Source organism: Phaseolus vulgaris, chromosome 1, assembly GCF_051622355.1.
Source record: "Phaseolus vulgaris cultivar YP4 chromosome 1, ASM5162235v1, whole genome shotgun sequence".
Lineage (NCBI taxonomy): Eukaryota > Viridiplantae > Streptophyta > Magnoliopsida > Fabales > Fabaceae > Phaseolus > Phaseolus vulgaris.
Genome location: NC_143498.1, coordinates 52,080,702 through 52,102,685, shown reverse-complemented (window position 1 = coordinate 52,102,685; position 21,984 = coordinate 52,080,702). Strand labels below are relative to the sequence as shown.

Here is a 21,984-nt window from a genome sequence, read left to right as displayed (position 1 = left end):
TAATTAATCCTCGTATATATACAATGCGTCACGGTGTTCTTCATATTACAGTGTACAGCATTACTACTTATGTGGCTTCTTCACACATCCTCCAAGACCAGCCCCACACGTCGATCTAAAACCATCCACGTTTTCGTCTCATCATGGCAACAGTTGCAGAACTTTCTTTTTCTTCATCGCTCTTGGACCGTGTGATTAGTTTCAACTTTATAATCATCATCATTATCACCACCGATATCACACTCATCGGACACGTGACAGGTTGTCCTTCGTACAAAAATCCCTAATCACCTACAGCTGACACACGTAAGGTACATGCACCAACACGTATCTAAGCGTTTCCTTTATTGAGCCAATTTGCTACAATCAGCCGCACCGAAACCCACTCTGCGATTGACGAGATCAAACTCCACCCACAGATTCTGCTGATGGAAATTCCCAATGATGTTACTGGCCGCACCCAATTTATCAGAGTTGCCAATCCCGACGCAGTAGACCCCACCCTCCACGGAAGCGAGAACCCTCTCCTTGGGGATCACTATTTCCACGCCCTTCTCGAACTCGAACACCATGTCCCCTATCAGCCGTCCGATCTCAACCGCGTTCCCATCGAAACACATGTCCGCAACGCCAGAGTACACGTAATCCTTCTTCATCCTGGGCCCCACAGCCCTCACTACTTGCGCCCGCACCTTATCATAAGCCTCATTAACAAGGTAAGTAAAATCGGATCCGGAGTCAATCATAGTTTGACCCGACCCGCCAGCGTCAGCACGAAAAACCGCCGGGGAGATATTCAATTTTCTGCCCCCGATTCTTATCCCCAGCAAGGCGACAGTATAAGCCAAGGGGTCAAGATTTGGCATGCGTTGACTCTGAGTAAAAGTCAACATTTGGATATACTTAAACCGGAGAGAGTTCGGGTTGTGGCCAAGGTAGAAGGAACCGGATGAAGTGGAGCCGGGTCGGGTTTCTCGGGTGGGGACGCAATAGGAGAATTTGGTAATTTTGGATTGTGAAGCGAAGGAGAGGCGTCCACGGTTCATTCCCAAAATGCCCCTGGGGTCGGTGGACTCCGTGGCGCAGCCGAGGATGAGAGGAGGGGTAAAAAGGGAACGGGAGAAAGTGAACTTTTCTCTGACGAGATTTCCCTCGGCGTAGGTACCGTCGGCGTAGAAGTAGGAGTAGTGACAGAGGCGGTTCTGGTCGCAGGAAGTGGGGAGAGTAAAATCGGGAATTCGTGGTTTGCAAACGGGGTGAGTACAGGGAAGAATGGAGAAAGTGGAGGAAAGAGAAGGGTCAAAGGAGGCGGTTGGGGGAGGCACCTTGGGTGGTTTTCGGTGACACTGAATCCACGAGAGTTGGCTTCCGGTGTCCAACAACATAGGCTGAACCTGCGGTGGGGTCCCAATGGGAAGGTTGACGATTAAAACCATGGAGTATTTGAAGGTGAGCCTGTAGTTATATGGAGAAGAAGGCGAAGTGAGTCGCGTGTGGTTTGTGGTGCGGTTTGAGTAGGCAATGAGAGAGTCGCGCAGCATCTTGGAGGCGGTGTTGGTGGAGAGAGGGAGTGAGGTGAGAGGAAAAGAGAGTGAGAAAGAGGTGTGGTTGAGTTGCAGGGAGAGGTGTGGAGAGAAGAGAAGAGAAAAGAAGAGGAAGAAGAAGAGTGGAGGCATGGTGATGATGTTAGTGTGTTGTGCGAGAGTTGTGGGTTTAGGTTGAAATGTTGTATATATAGGGAGAAGAAAAGAAGAAAGGAAGGGGAAAAGAAGACGCGTTTTGAAATGGGTAATTCAGATCTATCTGTGTATCTTACGTTATGTTATGATCCCACCCAATTGAATTTAGGGTGAGATATTTAAAGTTGGAAGGTGTATCTTGCTCAGATGGTTTTATAATTTCATTTATATCTCTCTGTCTTATGATCTCTCTTTCCTTCTTTATTACGCTCCCATACTTCACTACACCTAAACCACTTTTTTTCAAAAATCAAATACACTACTCCTTAACTCTTTATTATTATTTGTTCTTTCTAAACTTCATAAATTGATTTCAAGTGAAGAAACTTCACATTACTTATTGTTTAAGTAACTAATAGCATAACAATATAGTAATTATAATGTTAAGTACGAGTTAAAATTGTTTTCTGTGAATTGTTGTTTGAGTTATTATTCTCATATTGTTGTTATAAGTTGAAGTTGTTTTCCTTATTTTTTGTGTTATTATTCTTTCTATCATTTACATTCTAAAAATATATAATTGTGGATACAAAGTATTAACGACCTCAAACATATAACATTTAGTGTAACTAAGAATATGGAAACTCTTAACTAATATGTAATATGTCTTTCTTTCTTTGTGTTATCTATATATACTAAAATCTTCATCCTATCTCTTTTATATTTGATATTGAACTAATTTAATAATAAATGTTGTATTCTTTTAAGGATAATTATATAAAATCCCTTAATTTATACGATATGACATTAATAATTATTCAAAATCTTTTAATTTACATGACAATAATATATTTAAATATAAATATTAATAGACAATTTATTTATACCTAATATTGTTAAACAATCACTGGAACACTCTAATGTGGCCTCATGCATAAATAATCAATGAAAAAAATGGTCAAATTTATTCTATCTCCAATCACTATCAGCATGACACTACTTTGTTATTATTATTATTATTATATTATAATGTTTTTAAACACATAGTATATAACAAGTTAAAGTGGTGTGTGAATTTTGAAAGATTAGATAAAACATTTGAAGAGTGAATTAACAGAAAAAGAAGGAGGGTGAGATACGACTTGAGACGTTGATGTTGGTGAAGTACAGCTGGTGCTTGAAAGAAGAAGACGAAGAAGAAGAAGGAGTGGGTAACCCAACATCATGCTACTGTGCTAGTACGACAGAAAGTGACGTGTGGCTGGTCAACTCACACTGAGTAAAAAACAAACTATTCAACTGTTACATCCCCTACAAAATCTTTTTTTACACTTAAATAATTTAAAAGTAACAAATTCATTTTTAATATTAAATTCCTATATTTATTAAATATTCAAAATAAATTGGAAGTGTGAATTTTATTATTCACTAGTTTTAGATTTTCCAAAATTTATTTAACCTTATTCTTTTATAATTCGATTGGATCCCAGCTTTTAAAGCAGTTACGCTTTCCGCAGTTATTATCTTAATGCTTCATTTATTAATTCGGTTTAGTATATCGTAATCCAAAAGGCTCTTGCTCACTCACTCAATAAAAAAATCTTAAAACCCTTTTTAAAAATTGACAGAGAAATGTATAAAAAAATATTAAAAACCCTATATTTATCTCATGTCTTATTCGTTATAATTAATTATTTTAAAAAATAAGTGATGAACGGATTTAGTATTCCTATGATATAAACATATTCATTAAATATCTGTTGACACCAAACAATATTTTTCTTAGATTTAACATATTGGTAATTCTATCCTTTTTAATAAAAAGGTAATTATATTTATTTTTGTCTTGGCTATAAAATAAGAAACATAAATTTTTTAGAGAGTAGAGTGAATATAAATTCGATATTAATTTTTTTAGTGTATAAGAATATCTCTTTCACTCGAAATTAAGGGAGTAGAGTGAGTTCTTTTATTTGCCACACCAATATTCTAACCATTATTAAATATTACTAAACCCTAAATTTTACTAGAGTCGCTATATTTTAAGGTATTATATATTTTAAAATTAATCATATTACTCATAAATATATTTTATTTTATTAAAATTGGAAACTATTTTTTTTATTATAATTTTTAATATGTATTCACATTATTTATTACAAATTTTAATATGTATTCATATTGTTTATATTATTTTATTACATAACAAAACATTTTACAATTTTTTTTGAAGAAATAAATTCAAATGAGATTATGGCGAGTTAATGGTGATGATGCCACCAAAAGCAATTTCACCCTTTTCATAATACGGAGACTATGCATTGAATGACTACTCACAAAAACAATCTAGAAAATAGGAATTTGAATAATGTGTGAATAAGTTTGGTTTTGTCCTTTTGGTAATTCATGTGATGAAATTTCTAACTATGTATTATTCTCTTGTCCACATGTAAGACAAATATTTTTAGCAAGAAAAAATTAGGAAGTATTGATATATTTTAAAAGCTATTCCTTTAGATAACATTATATACATTTATGATGTAAGAAATATAGAACTAGTTTGCTTGTTTTATTTTTTTCATTCTCGATCTTAAACTAATATTATAAATCTTGAAAGCTAATTTCTTAGTAGTTATTTATTATTTCGGTCTATGAGCAAAAATAATTATTAAAATTTTCTTTTATGATTATCATACTTGCAATGAAATCTTATTTAGTTTTAACTAAACCCTAAACAATATGGATATTAATGGGAGATTTGAAGTACTTTTTTAACTTAAATAAATTGTCGACTTCTTATTAAAAAAAAGTACGAATAAATTGTTGTCTAAAATTATTGAGCCGCGCAATCTTTTTTTGTCCCAATTGGAAATCCTATAACTTTTGCATATTTTGTTACATTATAAAATTTGTTTAGTTGCATTTTACACTGTAGAGCTCACAGATCATGTCTCCCAAAGAGCACGCGTTTGAAAATTTATCCGACAAAAACTTGCAAATTATCTAATATTTTGTCACTACATAAAACAACCATCCAAGTTGATAGCTATCTAAACAAGTTAGGCAAATATCTTGAAACAATTCTATAAATGATTATATTATTAACACCTAAAAATAATAAGCGATTATTAGGAATAACCGAAGTATATCGAACTCGTGCATGAAACTATATATTATAAGTAATTCGATAAGAATCCGATAACGGATGATCTGATAAAGTCTGATAATGGTGACTTGATATAGTCAATAAACTCTGGTTAGAATAAATTCTAAATGAATGTGATACCATATTGAAAAAAAATGAATTTTAAACTTAACTTAACCTTATAAAACTAGTTGATAATGTGAAGTTTAAACCGATTTATACAATATAAAATGTCTTTATCTCTAATTAACATGAGATATACAAATAATTATGTATTTTTTTATAAATTCTCCTTCTTGCTTAACATATTACTGAAAATGTATTCGATGCTTATCATACAAAAGTTTGCTCAATTTTAGTCAAATTTCATCTTAGATGAGAATAATTCAAATCAAGCATGTCATTCCACTGTAGAGATTGATGAAAGGAGCATGCATACAGATAAAGAAACAAAATACAACAGCCCACACACACTTAAATAATTAACTGGATGCAAGATTATTTAATTGTTTGCGCGAAAACAAAATGTACTTTATTTAATTTTATGAATGAACTGAATATTCACTGAACATGAAACAAAATATGTTGGATATCAAATTCCCAAACACATGTAAATGCATAAAAAACTAATTCACGGGTCACACAAAAACATTTTTGACTAAGAATCACCGATTTCAGCAGACTCATCATCTTGTCGGTATTCTTACTAACATGTCATTGTGAAAAATAGCATAAACAAAACGAACAAGAATTTTGAGTTTCTATTAAAATCGACACATACATTTAATATTATCTTATTATATTTAGATTTAAATTACTTCTTATAAAATATTTGTAAAAAAACAATATATTATTAATATGTATAGATTAATAAAGGAAGAACCAAAGTATGATGATAAAATATAACATCCAACAAGAAAGATTAACATAAACTATTGGTATGAGCTATATACTACAACCTGCACTTTTTTTTTTTTTTTTAGTTTGTGAGAATGGATTATCCATTTTGGTTGAGTATGATCCAGCAGAGGTTGATAACTCTTAATCTAATTTATTGGCTCATTTATCAATCAGTTTCAACAAAATAAAGATTGGTGGATTTAAACTATTTATTGTTTGTTTTGTTTATGCTATTAAATATTTAAAATATTTATATTTTTTAATTGAATTTTTGTCATGAATTAGAGTGGCATAATTGTTTAATTTTATAGTCTTGTAAAAATGAACTCGACAATAAAAAAATAAACTTTACAACCTAAATTCTTTATAAAAAAATATATTATTTCATTTTATAAATTAAATATTAAAATAAAAATAAAATTAAACAATTACGTCAGTGTATCATACAAAACATTGTGTTGTACACAAGACTATAAAATTAAACAATGTCATTCCAATTCATGATAGAGATTAAATTGAATAATATAAATATTTTAAATATTTAACATAACATTTTTTAATAGAATTCAATAAACATGCTTAAATTTAGAAGGGATTTACAACTTAATTATTATTTTTATGTAAAAACACATAAACAATGACGTCACCCTATTTAACAACTAAATATAATGATATAAATTCAATTTTTTTAATAAAAATGAAATTACAAATATTTAAATTTATGAAAGGTGTAAAATGAAATGAATTTTTTGTTTAAAATGGACAAAGAATATATAGAAAGAAAAAGAAGATAAATATTGATAGAGAAGATATAGGTACATGTGAGGCATGTAGTGAAATTGGATTTATAAAGTTGAAATGTAATTATTGAAGAAGTGAATGAAGGTAGTTTCATGTGTTTGGACCACTTTGAAGAGACCCACTTTAAGCCATTTCCACTCATAAATCCTTTCTCTTTAGAAACTTAGATCACCAGATATCTCGTGGGACATCACAAAAAACTCATAATTAATATATTGCACAACACTCTATCTTTTCTATCAATTCTATCTTTCAATTGATACATGATATTTAACAAAAACGTAAAGATCATTCAAATATTTTTTTAATAATATAGTTTTATTTACTTATATAATTTAGAAAATAATTAGCAAGATAAAACGTGAAATATAAAGAAGGTGAATGAATTCATAATGTATGGTCACACTCATGGACCAGGGTCAACCAGCACACTGTTTTTTTTGTCCTTTCCATTTTTAACGTTTTCTTCTGCAACTTCCCAGTACAAAAACATGGCAAACAAATTTGTAATTCTCGATGTTTACCGCTAAATAATATTTTATAATATATAATTGTTAGTTATGAATACAAGTATTTAATTATTCGTTTATTCATAAGTAAAAGTATAAATAACATAACTCAGTATGATCATATACTTTAGGAGTATAGATGAAAGATAATTTAAATATATTATTATTTTTTAATATTTTTAAAAGTTAAATTGTTGTAAATTTTGAGTTCTAAAATAGAATACTTCACGTACAACATTTGACTCTAGTGGTTAGTTTTTTTTAACAGCAAGAAAAAATAAATGAATATCAATCACTTCAGGGTAATTCAACCATTTTATAAAATAATCCAATTCAAAAGAGAAATTTTAAAACTCACCAAAAGCTCTCAACTCAAAACCAACAAGGGCAGCTAAAGAAAACATAACACCACAAAATCACTTGCTGAAAACAATCAAAGGCTCTTGATAAAAAACAAATAAGTCAACGGATTAGGTCACCAATCAGGAAAAAGAAAAACAAGCAGAAACACATTTAGATGTTAACTAGGACCAAACCTTTAGTTGAACAAAGGAAAAGATTTCATAATGGTCAATCACTCCTCTTTTAAAGATGTGCTTATTCCTATGCCTCAAAATCTCACCAATAACTGCAATCCAAACACTTTCCCAAGCAACATTTAACAGAGTAAATGCAGATCCTTAGTATTGTTTGATCGATTATGCGGAAGCAAGAGTAAGGAGAAAGAGCAATGCCCCCCCTATTGAAAGGGGAGAACCAAGAATCCGGAGAAACATTAACATAGTAAAGAGAAAGGGAGAAGGGATATGATGGAACGTAAAAGAACCGTGAAGAGAAAAAGAGTATTGTATTTCAGTGTGTGTTTCAAGGGATACAAGTGGGCATAAAAAGCAGAAAAATAACAGAGGCTGGCAACCCAAACAATTCCAAACAGAGACAAAATGTTGCTGAATTGATCGTTATGTCCTCGAAAAAACTGCATAGCTTGGTCCTCACATTTCCTTTTACTAATAACAAAAGCCACAAAACATGAACACTTATATTGACAAACACATATAAGGTTAGATCGAAAATTTTAAAGCTCATCCCAAATAATTATGAGTTTTGTAAAATAGTCAGTTAGTGACAAATCATTCTGACTTAAAGAAGACGCCTCTAATTGCAAATCGAAAATCCTAAAGAGATCACCTTGGGTTCTTGTTTTTAAATCGTTCCAAACATCAACTGTTACATCCAGATTACACTTTGTCTAATTAGAAGAGAGATCGAAAGTACTAACCATGACACAACCATGTTGTTGCATCTAGCCCACGCCGAATAGGTAGGATCGCTCGTTGGTGGACAAAGATGAGTGCTCAAGACGAATTCCATTTTGTTCTTCGCATATAACGCCGTTATGATGGACCTACTCCTAGGATGATAGTTCGTTGAGTCGAGAAACGACGAGACCAATGAAGCTGCGGGATTCTCACCATGATGAAGAAAGAGGTAGCTATTTGTAGAGAGTTCCGACGTAGCTGATCTTGTTGTTCGTTCTCCCGCCATTTTGCTAAAAGAAAGAAAAAGAAACATAACGTAAGCACAAGAAATCATAAAGATGAAGAAAAAGAAAGAAGGCAGAGCGTGCAACAAAGCTCTTCAAAGGAAGAGCTCTGATACCATAACAAAGTAGATGCAGATCCTTAGTATTGTTTGATAGATTTTGCGGAAGCAAGAGTAAGGAGAAAGAGCAATATACCCCTTGATTGAAATGGGAGAACCAAGAATCCAGAGAAACCCTAACATAGTAAAGAGAAAGGGAGAAAGGATATGATGGAACATAAAAAGAATTGCGAAGAGAAAAAGAGTATTGTATTTCAGTGTGTGTTACAAGGGTTACAAGCGGGTATAAAAAGCAACAAAATAATAGAGGCGGGTAGCTTAAACGGTGCCAAACAGAAAAGCCCCAACACAGAGTAAAGGCCTGTAGGTAGCTAAATAAAAATACAAAGTACAAATTTTTTATCAAAATACTTTTCCAAGCAACATTAACAAAGGTTTGAGTATTGCACAATTTCAAATGCAAGAAATGTGAAATAGAATCATTATGATCAACTGACACCACCCCAAGTCACTCATAACATTGGTTTCAAACTAACCAAGCAATTCTACATTCAAAAAATAGATGCCTTGTTGTCTCATCTACTTCCCCACATATACAACAGGATGTACTACCAACTTCAACCCATCGTCTAACCAAGTTAGCCTTAGAAGTGATCGAGTTACCCAACACCCTCCAAGCAGTGAACATAGCTGAAGGCAAAACCTTGATCTTCCAAAAAGGAGCAAACAGAGAAGAACACTCCCTTTCATAAGGACCCCTTAATATATTATATGTTGAACTAAATGAGAATCTAGTAGTTAGTGATAACTCAATAGATTTAAAGTTGTGACAATGATATTTTTACAAAATACCTAATAAACAAGGGACTTGACAGAGAGATTTTCTTTTTAGACAAAGGATAGAGTACACATTTATTACCATATTGTGTTTTGTGATCCCTAGACTTGAAGTTTCAAAGAAGCAAAAGGGAAAAAAAATGAAAAAGAAGACACACGAAAGATGAAAAGTAAGTGTGTGATTGAACTTAAGATGTGTTTAGACTAGAGAGATAATACGTGAAAATTTGAGAGAATGAATATACGATAATTTGAGATAAAATAATAAGTGTGTTTGAACTAATATATATTAAAGTAATATGTGAAAAAAAGAATTATTAAAATTTATGAGTGATATAATGATTTTGATTTTTTTTATTAAAATTTTGAATAATTATTAGATTTGTAGTAATATATAGTGTTGAAGATTTACATTAACTATAAATAAAACTATCTATTTTATAAATTGGTTTGATAAAATTGAGTGAAACTTAACGTCACTTGTTATTATATGGTACCATAAGTAAATATGGTGAGTGACCTACTTGAATATAAAAATGGCAGCATGAATTTTGTGGAGGAGAGGAAGTGTTTGGATTGACATGTGATTTGTTTGAGAAGGTCCTCAAACAACATGGAGCTGTTCCCCCACCCATCATCCATCACCCATCACCCATCTTTTCTTTCGCTTTCTTCTTACCTTTAAACAAAACCATAATCATCAACCCTCATTCCTAACTAACCATACTTACAATCATTCACCTAAACTAATTACTGCTACCATTTTTATTCTCTTCTGCAACTCATTTATCATTTTTTCCATAAATTTATTCCAAAACATTTATAATAAGGAAGAATAAAAAAAATGAATTTCTCTGTTAACTAAAACAATTTTTGCATCAATTGAAAGAAAGTTACCAGGCTAATGAAAACTAACAATAAATCTACCGACACTATTTTTTGTTAAAGACTTTAAATTTGAAAAAAAAAATGTTACTCATTGAGTAGAAATTCCTTATGGTCTCTTTTAGTTCTGCAGTACGTGTCACCAAATAAAAAATAATTTTATCTTATAACAATAGGAAATAAAAAACAAATATTCATTATTATAGCTTCTCACAGTTGTTCTGAATACACATTTGAAGCATGGTGAATTAAACTTTAAATGGAGGATGTAATATCACCTTCTAAACTTTAAATGAATTAATAAACTATGTTTTGTCTTGTTTTGATTAATTAAACTGTAGAGAAGATGAGGTGTCTCAAAATTAAAAATATTCCCACAAAAAAATCTAAATGTTTAAATGCATGGACACGTGCATGGGGACATAAGAAGAGGTGAAGCGAATCGAGTACGTTTAGTATGATCTAATAGATATTCAATAAATGCGGATTCGGTGCCTTCATCTCATGCATTGCAATAGGAGAAAATCAAATATTTAACTTTTTTTTTCAATGGGGAAAGACTAAAATAAATAAGTTATATAATTTTTTTTATATAATTATATAATAAATTTAACTCCAGAAATTCAACCTTTTTATTTCATTATTTGTTCTTGACATTTTTATTTTTTGTACTTTTGCTTTTACTCGTGTGTACTCAGCAAAGGAATATGGACAAATTCTACCTACACCATACCAATTTGAATCCCTATCATCTTTCAAATTTCCAAATTTACCCTTTATTTAACATTTGAAAATTCAGAATTCAAAATGTACAATTTGAAAATCAAAATCTCATTTTTAGTCAGAAAATTAAGAATGTAAAAAGTACATTTTGGAAAAAAAGAATTTCCAGAATTCACAGATGTGTTATTGAAATCCAAATTCAAAAATGTTTTTCGAAAAATGATTTTAAAAATATTTTTTATCTGCACCTCTTTTCAGGTCATTTTCGTTATTCTATTGGGTACAAGTTCAAATTGTTATGGTGCAGAAAGAATTTGCCTCAAATCTGGAGGATAAGCCCAACAACATGGGTTACGTACGATTAGAGCCAGTCTGGACTGTTTCTTCCTGTACCTCAATATGTTATTTTGTCATCCCATATAAAATATAAAAATACCTTTTCATGCTTGTGCCACCCCATTTTTATTTTTTTTATCAGTAATAAAAAATAAATAAATACGAACCACTTCTGGTTCAACCTTTATATAACACATAATAAAGACCAACTTTATACATAGTATCGATGCTTCTGTAGCATAGTGGTAGTGCGTTCGTTTCGTAAGTCGTGAGTTCGATCCTCGCTGGGAGCTTGCTTTTAATACCCCTGTGTTGGGTGTCCAATTCTGGGAATTTCTTGCCGGAAAGAATGAAAAGTTGTACCGGATTTATGAATGAACTATTTTCTTAACCAGACAATAGACATAGTAATGTATGAAAGAGTCCATGAATGGATTATAAATAATGGATTTTACATAACTTGGTATTATCTAAGATGCATAAATAACTTAATCTCAAATAAATAAAATATCTAAAATTTTATATTAACGAGAGATATTTTAATTATTAGTTCTAATAATTATCAATAAATATGGTTCAATATTTAATATAAGAGTTATATTTTAAACCTGAAGAGTATTAAGAAAATAATGATATAGGAATGTAGTAAAATTATATCCGAAATTTAAAAGTATAAATTGACGGAAAATAAAGAAAAAACATGGATTGTGCATTGGGACTGTGATTTGATGAGATTAAAGATAAATAAATCTTCATTATTTAGCGCTATATTAATACCAACAAAGTGTTAGTTAGTGGACAAAATTTGATGTGTCTTTTATTAAAAAAAAGAATGCAAAATAATAAAGAATATTTAATTCTGACATATGGGCAGAAGGTAGTGGCAAATTTAGCCATTGCTACCTCAAAAGAAAAGTAGTCAGTTCAATACCTGCAAGGCCATATAACTGGTATGAAATGTTTCAATTTTGTATTTATTTAATACCCATTTGATGCAACCGTGAAAGGGTTCTGAGAATCTTTGATTTAATTCTGTTTCTTGCAAAGGGTTTTGCTGTACTTCTTAATACTTCTCTCTTTTGTTGATGAGAATACCTTTGCCAACTAAGCTGCTTTGTTATTCTCTTGCGTGCACCTTGATCAATGTTCCTTATTTGTTCGAAATTTAGACCAACAACGCTTTTTCCATGGTTTTTTATTTGCTAGCGTAAGTGGGTAGTTGGAAATTTCATAAAGTTCTTGAAAATTTTATAGAGGTTAAGAGGTGATGTGAGGGGAGACTGGTTGTGGCTTGAAACAATTGCGAGATGTTTATGGAAAGTTCTTTCTTAGATTCGTATCCAAACACGGTGCCACCGCTGTGGTTAATTGATTTGTGATAATATGACATTGATGTTTATGTTTATGTTGTAGTTTGACCATTTTGGTATGCTGCATGTCTGCACCATGATTTTGTCTTCTAATTTTCTTGAAGTTTACTGCTTAGGATCCTTATGGAGGCAGGGGATGAATGTGATATTGCTGTGCATTCTCCAAGTTTTTCGGTCATGTTATAAGGACGATTAGTGATAATAAGTTTAACATTTATCTGATTGTAAGTTGAACTTTTATGTGCATACTCTGTACTTTCATTAGGTCCTGATCTTGAATCAAACCTGATTGAGTTGCACAATTATATTTCAAAATCTTTAGTTCTTTTCATTTTGTTAAATCAAAGATTTATTCAGCTCAACAATAGAAGTCCATGTTTAATTGATGTGAGCCTCACCGAATTCCTCACTTTGATTTTCAAAATCCCCCACCCTTTTTCTTTCTCTCTTTCTTTGGAAACAAAATCTGTAGTTTGTTAACAGCATGAATGAGTATTTGTCACAAACTCATAATCTAATTATTACTGAATTTGTATCAGAAGGCCTTTTGATGGATATGATTCCAACTTGTTCCCTACTTAATTTGAAGTTCTGATACCGATCTCAATCTTCATTGACTAGCCTGTGACTATAGAAGCCAACATTTCATTCATAATTAGCAGCTGTTCAGAACTCTGAAATGGATGCGGAAAAAGTGGTACACACTGGAGGTTGTCATTGCAAGAGTGTAAGGTGGAAAGTGGTTGCTCCTTCCAGTGTTGTGGCATGGGATTGCAACTGCTCAACCTGCAACATGAGAGCCAATACTCACTTCATTGTGCCTGCTGACAATTTTGAGCTCTTGGGAGATTCAGAGAAGTTTCTCACAACTTACACTTTTGGCACTCAGACTGCAAAGCACACATTCTGTAAAATCTGTGGCATAACCTCGTTCTATTATCCACGCTCAAATCCAGATGGGGTTGCAGTTACATTTAGATGTGTTGACCCTGGAACATTGACCCATGTTGAAATCAGACATTTTGATGGGAAGAATTGGGACAGCGCATATAATCAGACAGGTATCTCCTCATATTCAGAGGTGCAGAAGTAACTATCGTCACATCCAGGAGCAAAAAATAGATTCATTAGCTGTCCTCCTGCGTCAAGTTTTCACTCCGTAGATTCATTTTGTGTTGCTACTACAAATGCTTTGGAAAAGATAAATCTGATGTAATGCAATAATAAAAATGTGGATTTCGGAGTGTTTATGCTTCTAGTCCAAGGTTCCCTTTTGTATGCTAAACATGTCTTCAAGAACTATGAAGAGAGAACTTCTCAAGTTTAATTTTCACATTATCAAAGTAAATGTTTCTATACTATTACTCAATTACAAATTATCTTAAGTATAATTTTCAAAATAATTATTATAACACTCAACAAATTTATTATATATAACAATTTTAACTAAATGACAATATAAAAAACAAAATTCTTTGATATTTGATGAGAGATGTTCGTGCTGTGTATAAATGCAAATAATTCATGAATAAAAGACAACTGAATAAAACAGTGAGAGGTAAGAATTGTCTACCACTAACAATATCCCTGACAACATGTTAGAGGAATGAAGCAGTCCAAGTCATGAACTTAAAGGAATTTACACAAATGGTAAAATAAAATCAAAACCATAAATCAGCATAAAAAAGTGACATTTGTATCGTTCGAACTCAATCATTTTTCTACCAAATCCCCAATGTAACCTTAGACTAGGTGATTAGAAAGTTCCAACTCAATTTTCAACTTATCTTTCTGCTTACCCCAGTAACCTAGTACGTCGAATTTAACTTGGGCTTAAACTGTTCATCCTTGATACAGCAAACGAAAATAATTTGCAATAAAATTTGACTCCTGACTACGGAAAATGAATGAGTCGAGTAAACTTTTTCACAATCAGTCGGATAACTCAAATTGTACACGGCAACAGTTCTAAATAGTGGTGCTTTCACACCGCATATTACAAATGGAACAGATAAATCCTAGTTTTAATTTATTGGATACTACTTCCAACATCCAATAAGTTTTTGGCAAGCAAAGTCTTGCATGGCCAGGATTGATAAACGTGAATCTTCATTATTGAAACCAAAAAATAAAAATCCATGTTTCACTTCTTCAAAAGCATAGCACTGCATTGTGCCATTATCTTTGATGCCCTGGTAATGGCGTCAGTCATATAGAAATTTTCAACTACAGTCCCGAATGGAGTTGTGTCTACCTTCTCAGTGAAGGTTGGTCTGAGTGAAGATGGCAATGAGGCTGGTTCTCTCTCATCCACGTTCACAAGGTTTGGGGCTACATTCCTGATTCGGGCACGAATAGCCCCAATTGTATCATAGGGCAAACGCACTCCTGCCACCTCAGACAGAGCTCGAATTATTTTCCAATCATCTCTGGAGTCACCAACTGTTGGAACTGCAGGCAACGTTTGTTGCGCGCACCCTTCAGTATTTTGATAGGTTCCTTCCTTCTCACTGAATGCTGCCGTTGGCAAAATAACATTTGCACGGTAAACACTCTTGTCACCATGGTGACCTTGATAAACAACAAAAGCATCATCTGGGATCTTGTCTAAGTTCACATCATCAGCACCCATCAAAAATACAAATTTTGCAGACTCAAGGCTTTTCTCAGATTGCGGAACAAGTCCAAGGTCAAGTGCAGCAGCCTGGGCAGCATGGAGAAGCAATACATTAAGGCCATTCCAGTCAGGTCTGACAACATTTGCCTTTTGTGCAATGGTTTCAATGGCGGCAAAAATTGCATCCTGGTCATTCCTCTCAAAAACCCCAGCACCAACAATGATAACAGGGTTTTTGGCATCTGAAAGTGTCTTGAAAAATGGGTGGCGACCCTCAGCAATTTCAACAAGGGTTTGAGGGTCAGTACCAAGATGTTTGTGGTCATAGTTGAAATCAGTAGCAGGGCCAATGTACCCAACTTTGGCTTGGTTTGATCTGACAGTCTTGCGTATTCTGGCATTAACCATTGCAGCTTCTACCCGTGGCTGCAAATTTGAGAATGAACACATAAGATAATTAAAGACAACTAGAAGCGACTAAAAATTAGGCATGCATAGAAGATCCCAGCCTATATATAACCAATAGATGAGATAAGTCAAAACACAACACTTCAAAAAGTTTAAATTGTTGAATAACTCAAGCTCCTCCATGCCATAAAATGCCCAAAACAACATTTATGAAAATAAAATCCAGTGCAGAAAGAGAATATTTGCCAAAAAAAATTGATGATAGGAAAAACTCATTTTCTAAAGCAGCATGTCATTGTAAGACTTCAGACCGACTTCTCATAGATACTGTCAAAGTATAAAGAGAATTGAAGGTATCCAAGAGAATTGACAACATAATAGAATACTCTATAATGGGAAAATAGCCAAAACATGGGATTCCTTTTACGTAAGTGGATTGTCAAATCATTATGAGATGAAGTACTGAAAGAAAATCTATAGTCTATACACAGGAACAATTTGACCATCTGTGACATTAAAATACAGAGATATTATTAAAATAAATTAGAGATAATGACAAATACCTGGGTACCAACCAACAGGAACACATCCGCTTTTTCAAGACCAGCAATGCTAGTATTCATAATATATCCTGATCTGAGATCAGCATTAGTATTTACACCAATGCCTTCACCCCATACATCATTTGACCCCATCCTATTTAAGAAATCTTTTAGGGCAATCATGGACTCAGCATCAGAAAGTTTCCCAGCTACTCCAACAATTTCTTCTGGTTTAACTTGGTGGGCAATCTCTGCTACCACAGTAAGGGCATCACGCCAGTTAACAGCCTTAAATCGTCCATCAGGACCACGAATCATGGGGTCATTTAACCTCTGCCTTTTCAAACCATCATAACAAAAGCGAGTTTTGTCTGAAATCCATTCTTCATTTATATCCTGCAATGGGAAAGCAGTTCAAACCTAAAAAATAGCAAACATAAGAACAGAAACCAACCTCTTCTCTCCTTGAGAAGGGGTTTTTTGTTCAAGAAAAAAAGATAAAGATCTCCCCATTGGTAATAGAGCAAGGTTTTCCCAAAAGCATAAAAATATAAAGGAATTTAAGAACTATAAATTCAACTCAGAAAATGATAAATGAAACCCCTTGGTCCCAAAAGATCAACCCTTACTTGGGGATCCTCGCTAGTTGCTCATGTAATTACAATGTTCTCTTAAATTTTAACACAGATTAGGATTCTCTCATGTGAGCTTTTCATATGAATATTAATATGGAGAAAGGCACAAAATTATTTGAATCACAATTTGCATGGCCTAGTACAGTGCATCCGGGACTCTGTAAAGCCTTCTCTCCCTGCATGGCCCTATCTTAAAATTTAAATGAGAGGATCTCAATCGCTGTAAAAATACATTAACATTGTACGACTAATTAGTCAAGACTTACTCCATAATTCATGGTCAATAGCACTCAAAATCTCATACATTCCCTCCAACGACCCTCTCACAAAAACATAAGACCAGTCAAATATCTTAGTAAAGCAACTGCCTGTAAATGGGAGTGTAATATCATAGGTTTAAAACTCATGTATTTTATTTTGAAAGTATGGTTATCCAGTCAGAAATAATCAGAAAACCACTTGGCGGTTTACTTGATCCCACTAGATCATGATAATTTTTTACAACATCCTTCATAGTATGAAATAGGATGAATTGAGACGATATTTTGTAAGTACATAATTATCATGAATAAGTTCACTATTTCTTTCTTTTCCAATTGCCTGGAAAGAGCAAGATGTTTCTTTTGTCAACAATTTCTGATCTCTAGTAGACCTAGCCAACCTGGTCCTTGTTGAAGGTTTTCTTTTCCTTCTTTAATTTTCAATACCACAAAATTATACTTATTTCTAGGTTTATAAACTCATTTATTCTTATAGTTGTACAAACCTTACCTTATAGTTTTTACACTTAAAAATTATATAATTCGGTCCCTATACATACTGTATTAAATCCCTATACATATCATTTTTAATTAGTTCCTACAGTCTACAGCCTACAGGGACTAAAATAGATTATGTTTAAGTAAAGGGACTAAAGGATTAAAAAAAATTCAACTATATGGGCAACATGAGTAAGTAAACTTTATTTCTACTAACATAAAGCAATCAAATTGAAATTAAGATAAAAAAACAATACCAATTTTTTTGAGTACTACATATAGTTCCTTTAAACCATGCACAATGTGTTTCAGAGGCTGCTAGTAAAGAATGTTAGAAAACCATCTTGTTCATGCCATAAAAGTAATTACCATAAAATAACAACAACAGAAACCATATCCCACTAGGTAGAAAAAGTAGTAATTGTCATAGTGAAATGAGAAAAAATAAATAGACCGTGGCCAAAATTCATCAGTATATTGTTTTGATGTGCATCAATTCCTATTAAGTTATAATCAACTTCCGAACAATAAATATTTTTCTAAACAAACTCATAAAACAAGGGAGAAGTATTTCTCAAGCACCAGAAAACATGGGACAATGGTCTTTCTTACAGAAATTAAATAACTTTAAAAACCACAAAGAAGCAGCAATCACAAACAGTTCAACAAAATATTTCCATGAGAAAACCTACCTCATTTAAACGAGGAACAATGCGCATCACTTCAGCTCCTCTGCTATCAATTCGAATATTGGAGCCAACAGCATCAGTAACATCAATGGTCTCAGTGCCCTTCAACTCCCAATTTCGGGCTTTAAATGCAAACGGTTTTGAAGTGAGAGCCCCCACAGGACAGATATCTATGACATTTCCAGAAAGCTCACTTGTCAAAAGTTTTTCAACATATGTCCCAATCTCTTCTCCACTGCCACGACCTAACATTCCAAGATCCTGAACCCCAGCGACCTCAGTTGCAAATCTAACACACCTGTTGCAAGAAAGAAACATTCCACCAGAGCCCTTTCAAGCACTCAGAAAACATTGTTTACCAGGCAAATTAACTGATAGCAAGGAGAGTTTCTCATATGTCAAAGGTTGTGTTTAAAAAATTAACAACACATGCCAAATGCCAAAAGCAGAAATAAAAGAAACCAAAGATGGTCATCTGCTGACATAGCAAAAAGTAACAAAACAATCTGACAAAATTATTACTCACAAAGGTCGCTTCATCATATGCAAGTTAAATTGACCCGTGAATTTTCTCATTAACAATCATAACAACATAACCACTACTTCATTATTAAATAGAATTATACAACACAGGGGCCCCTTAAATTTTTCAAAAATACTATTCAACTAAACATTATATAAATCAATGTATTTCATAACTCTTTTAGAAGAAAGAAGTCATAAATACGACTTCCAATGTATAGCTTTTTATTAAAATCGCATTCACAATAACCAGATGTGCAGAGAAAAATAGAATGTTAAAATCTGCATTCAGAGTAAAAAGATTTGCAGGAGAAAACAGAATATTAAATTTGCATTCACAATAATCAGATTTGCTGGGGTAAAAATTATAAAGTTTAATCCAATATTGACCTTGTACATTGAATGCACCGAGTCATCACAGTCTTCACCAGAGGTCCAAGATTTTTATCTACCACAGATCTCTTCACTTCAGTAAACCGCCCACGATCAGAGCCAAATGCCATAGACTGATCCTGAAGATCACATTCCCCACCCTGATCACAAATTGGGCAATCTAATGGATGATTCATCAATAAAAACTCCATCACCCCCTCTCGAGCCTTCTTTGCCACAGGTGTGTCAGTCTTAATTTTCATCCCTAAATGAACATCTTATCTTATTAGACTACGTCTTTAACAAGAATCATAGCAACAACTGGTTAAAAACTTCATTAAACAAAATCCAAGGATGCTTATCTGTTTTTTGTGTATATGACTGTATATGAATATTAAATGAATACAAAGTAATATCTGATAAAGAAAATGAAGATACCACAAGCAAAACCGAATGGCAAATTATGATTTTTTTCAACAAATGTCTCTGACATTTAAAAAATAATAATATGCTATAGTGCAGATAAGGAAAAAGAGAGAAAAACTAAACTAACGAAATTGTGCACAAACTACATCATATAAAAAACTGCAAAATGAGCAATAAAATGTCATGTAGGACAAGTTTGTTGAATTTTACAATAACTACCTTAAAAGTCATCTAATCAAAATTTCTGACTGATTAACTATCTATAAAACTTTAAAGGTCTGCATATAAATTAAACTCTATTACAGAATGCTTATATGTCAGTTGGTGACTAAATGATGTATTCAATAAAACTCAATCGAATTTCTCGAGCATCACCATCATCACAAATTATAATTTTCATATAACATCAACCGATCAAAGATGACAACTATTCCAACGAATTAGAAAACTGAACAACACCAAGTAACCTGAAACTCAACAACTAAGTTCGAGAATGCTCATCTAAAACTCTATCCTACGGAAACCAGACTCAAATAATCAAATGAAAATAAGTCACGACACACAGAATCACCCAAATCACCAACAATATCAAAATCTAACGATCTAAATCATCACCATACAAGATAATCATAAAAGAGACACCGAAATCATCACTCTAACATAAACGGTATAAGCTAACCAGGAAGAGCGGGCATGGCGCAAGAGGCGACAGGTTTGGGCGATTTCTCGACCTCGACAAGGCACATGCGACAATTGCCAGCGATGGAGAGTCTGCTATGGTAGCAGAATCGCGGGATGTCAACGCCGGCGACCTCGCAGGCCTGGAGAACGGTCATTCCCTTGGGGATTTTGACGGGGTAACCGTCCACGAAGACCTCGATGGCATCATCGGGGTTCGCGAAGTGAACGCGCGCGCCGGCGAGCGGGGTCCGCGGCGGAAGATCGACGGGCGGCGGCTGCTCTGGCTGTGCGGCGGAGGCCTCGGGATTGCGAAGCGGAGGCTTGGAGACGATGGTTCGGAGGAAGATGGTGGGGTTTTGGGAAGAGAGGAGGAACCTGGAGGTGGGTCTGAGGGTCTTCGAAGCTAACAAACCAAACCCCATTCTCTCTTTTTTATTTTCTGATTCGCTTTCTCTTTGCTTCGATAGATAATGGCTTTGCTTGGAGTGGGAGATGGGGATGCAACACGCGAGGGTCGCAGATCGTTGAAGGAATCTTCGGTTTTTGAAGCTGCGATGTGAGTGAGTTTGTTGGTGAAGAGAAGGGAATGGTTTTCAGATTTGGGTGGGTATAGTGGTCCGATACTCGGTTTTGGTTTTACCCGACCCGAAAATAATAAATGGTTGAAAATGAATTAAAACTGCTTTGAGGACTTCCGATTCCAATCTTGGGGAAGTTTCTTCCTACACCTTTACATTTTTCTTCTTACACCCCTACATTCTTTAAAATATCGAAATTATCTTCTTACAGTTTTATGTAGAGGTTCCGTAAGAAAAAGTGTTTCCAAAATAAGAGTTTTGTAAGTAAAAAATATTTATGGAATAGAAAATCCAAAAGACAAAAAATAATTTTGAAATATCTTTTTCTGGAATACATTTTTTTTATTTTCAGATTAATAAATTTAGAATTAATAAAATGTGTTTTAGATGTTGTGCAAATATTTCAGAAAGAACAATCTGGAAGTTATTTAAAAAAAAAAAAAAAATCTTCTTTAAAAAATGATGGGGTGAAGGAAGAAATTTAGGGTTCTTCTTCCTGCAGCCCTACGTTTTTCTTTCTGCATCCCACAATTTTCTAAATTTCGACTGGTATTGATCTCTTATTTAAAAAAGGACACCATGGTTACCGGAAATAGGGATCTGAGAATGTGTTATATGGATTCTTCAATCTAGAATTGGATTTTTTTTTCTGGATGAGGGATGTTCTAGAAACAAATTTTGCATAAATTATTAATTTATGGATTGCTGAATCTAGAAACCTAATTTTATTACAGATTGGTGGATCCAGAATGCCTTTTTTGAATTATGAATTTTTGAATGTGAAATGCATATTTTGAATTACGGATTGGTGAATCCAAAATTTTACCAAAATGGTAAATCCAAAATTTTTCTGAATTCCATCATCCATAATGTAAAAAAATAAATACAGTTCAAGTGCATTTTAGGGTTTTTAAAAAATAATAGAGACAGTTTGGTCTTTGCAAAACATTATGGGGTGCAGAAGAAAAA

General features: G+C 33.2%; 3 protein-coding genes across 7 annotated transcripts; 1 reads left to right on the top strand and 2 right to left on the bottom strand.

Annotated features, from left to right (window-relative positions):
- Window positions 1–1,904, bottom strand: LOC137814953 (Eukaryotic aspartyl protease family protein). The gene has a single exon (XM_068617931.2). It carries the CDS (start codon window positions 1,674–1,676, stop codon window positions 345–347), a length of 1,332 nt encoding a protein of 443 aa, XP_068474032.2. The 5' UTR covers window positions 1,677–1,904; the 3' UTR covers window positions 1–344.
- Window positions 1,905–12,231: 10,327 nt separating this feature from the next.
- On the top strand, window positions 12,232–14,156 carry LOC137814950 (carbon-sulfur lyase). 5 transcript variants are annotated; one of them, XM_090294019.1, is made up of 3 exons: window positions 12,318–12,367; window positions 12,904–13,011; window positions 13,409–14,156. In XM_090294019.1, exon 3 carries the CDS (start codon window positions 13,467–13,469, stop codon window positions 13,878–13,880), a length of 414 nt encoding a protein of 137 aa, XP_090150145.1. In that variant the 5' UTR covers window positions 12,318–12,367; window positions 12,904–13,011; window positions 13,409–13,466; the 3' UTR covers window positions 13,881–14,156. The 5 variants fall into 5 exon arrangements, 2 of the variants coding, with proteins under 2 accessions (XP_068474024.1, XP_090150145.1); XM_068617923.2 differs by lacking the exon at window positions 12,904–13,011 and having other exon boundaries at window positions 12,232–12,367; XR_016514910.1 differs by lacking the exon at window positions 12,904–13,011 and having other exon boundaries at window positions 12,252–12,367; window positions 13,327–14,156.
- Window positions 14,157–14,682: 526 nt separating this feature from the next.
- Window positions 14,683–21,086, bottom strand: EMB1467 (NADH-ubiquinone dehydrogenase). Its single transcript, XM_068617919.2, has 5 exons — window positions 20,436–21,086; window positions 19,349–19,595; window positions 18,440–18,734; window positions 16,376–16,750; window positions 14,683–15,830 (listed from the first exon to the last, which is right to left on the bottom strand). The coding sequence occupies exons 1-5, from the start codon at window positions 20,857–20,859 to the stop codon at window positions 14,931–14,933; spliced, it is 2,241 nt and encodes a 746-aa protein (XP_068474020.2). The 5' UTR covers window positions 20,860–21,086; the 3' UTR covers window positions 14,683–14,930.
- Window positions 21,087–21,984: the final 898 nt, after the last annotated feature.

Excerpts from the sequence above, each read along its gene's own strand:
- LOC137814950 (XM_068617923.2), top strand. The coding sequence starts at position 13,467 with ATGGATGCGGAAAAAGTGGTACACACTGGAGGTTGTCATTGCAAGAGT.
- EMB1467 (XM_068617919.2), bottom strand. The coding sequence starts at position 20,859 with ATGGGGTTTGGTTTGTTAGCTTCGAAGACCCTCAGACCCACCTCCAGG. Across the intron at positions 18,735-19,348 it reads CGGTGCATTCAATGTACAAG|GTGTGTTAGATTTGCAACTG; the intron begins GTCAATATTGGA and ends TTCTTGCAACAG. Across the intron at positions 15,831-16,375 it reads TCCTGTTGGTTGGTACCCAG|CCACGGGTAGAAGCTGCAAT; the intron begins GTATTTGTCATT and ends TCAAATTTGCAG.
- LOC137814953 (XM_068617931.2), bottom strand. The coding sequence starts at position 1,676 with ATGCCTCCACTCTTCTTCTTCCTCTTCTTTTCTCTTCTCTTCTCTCCA.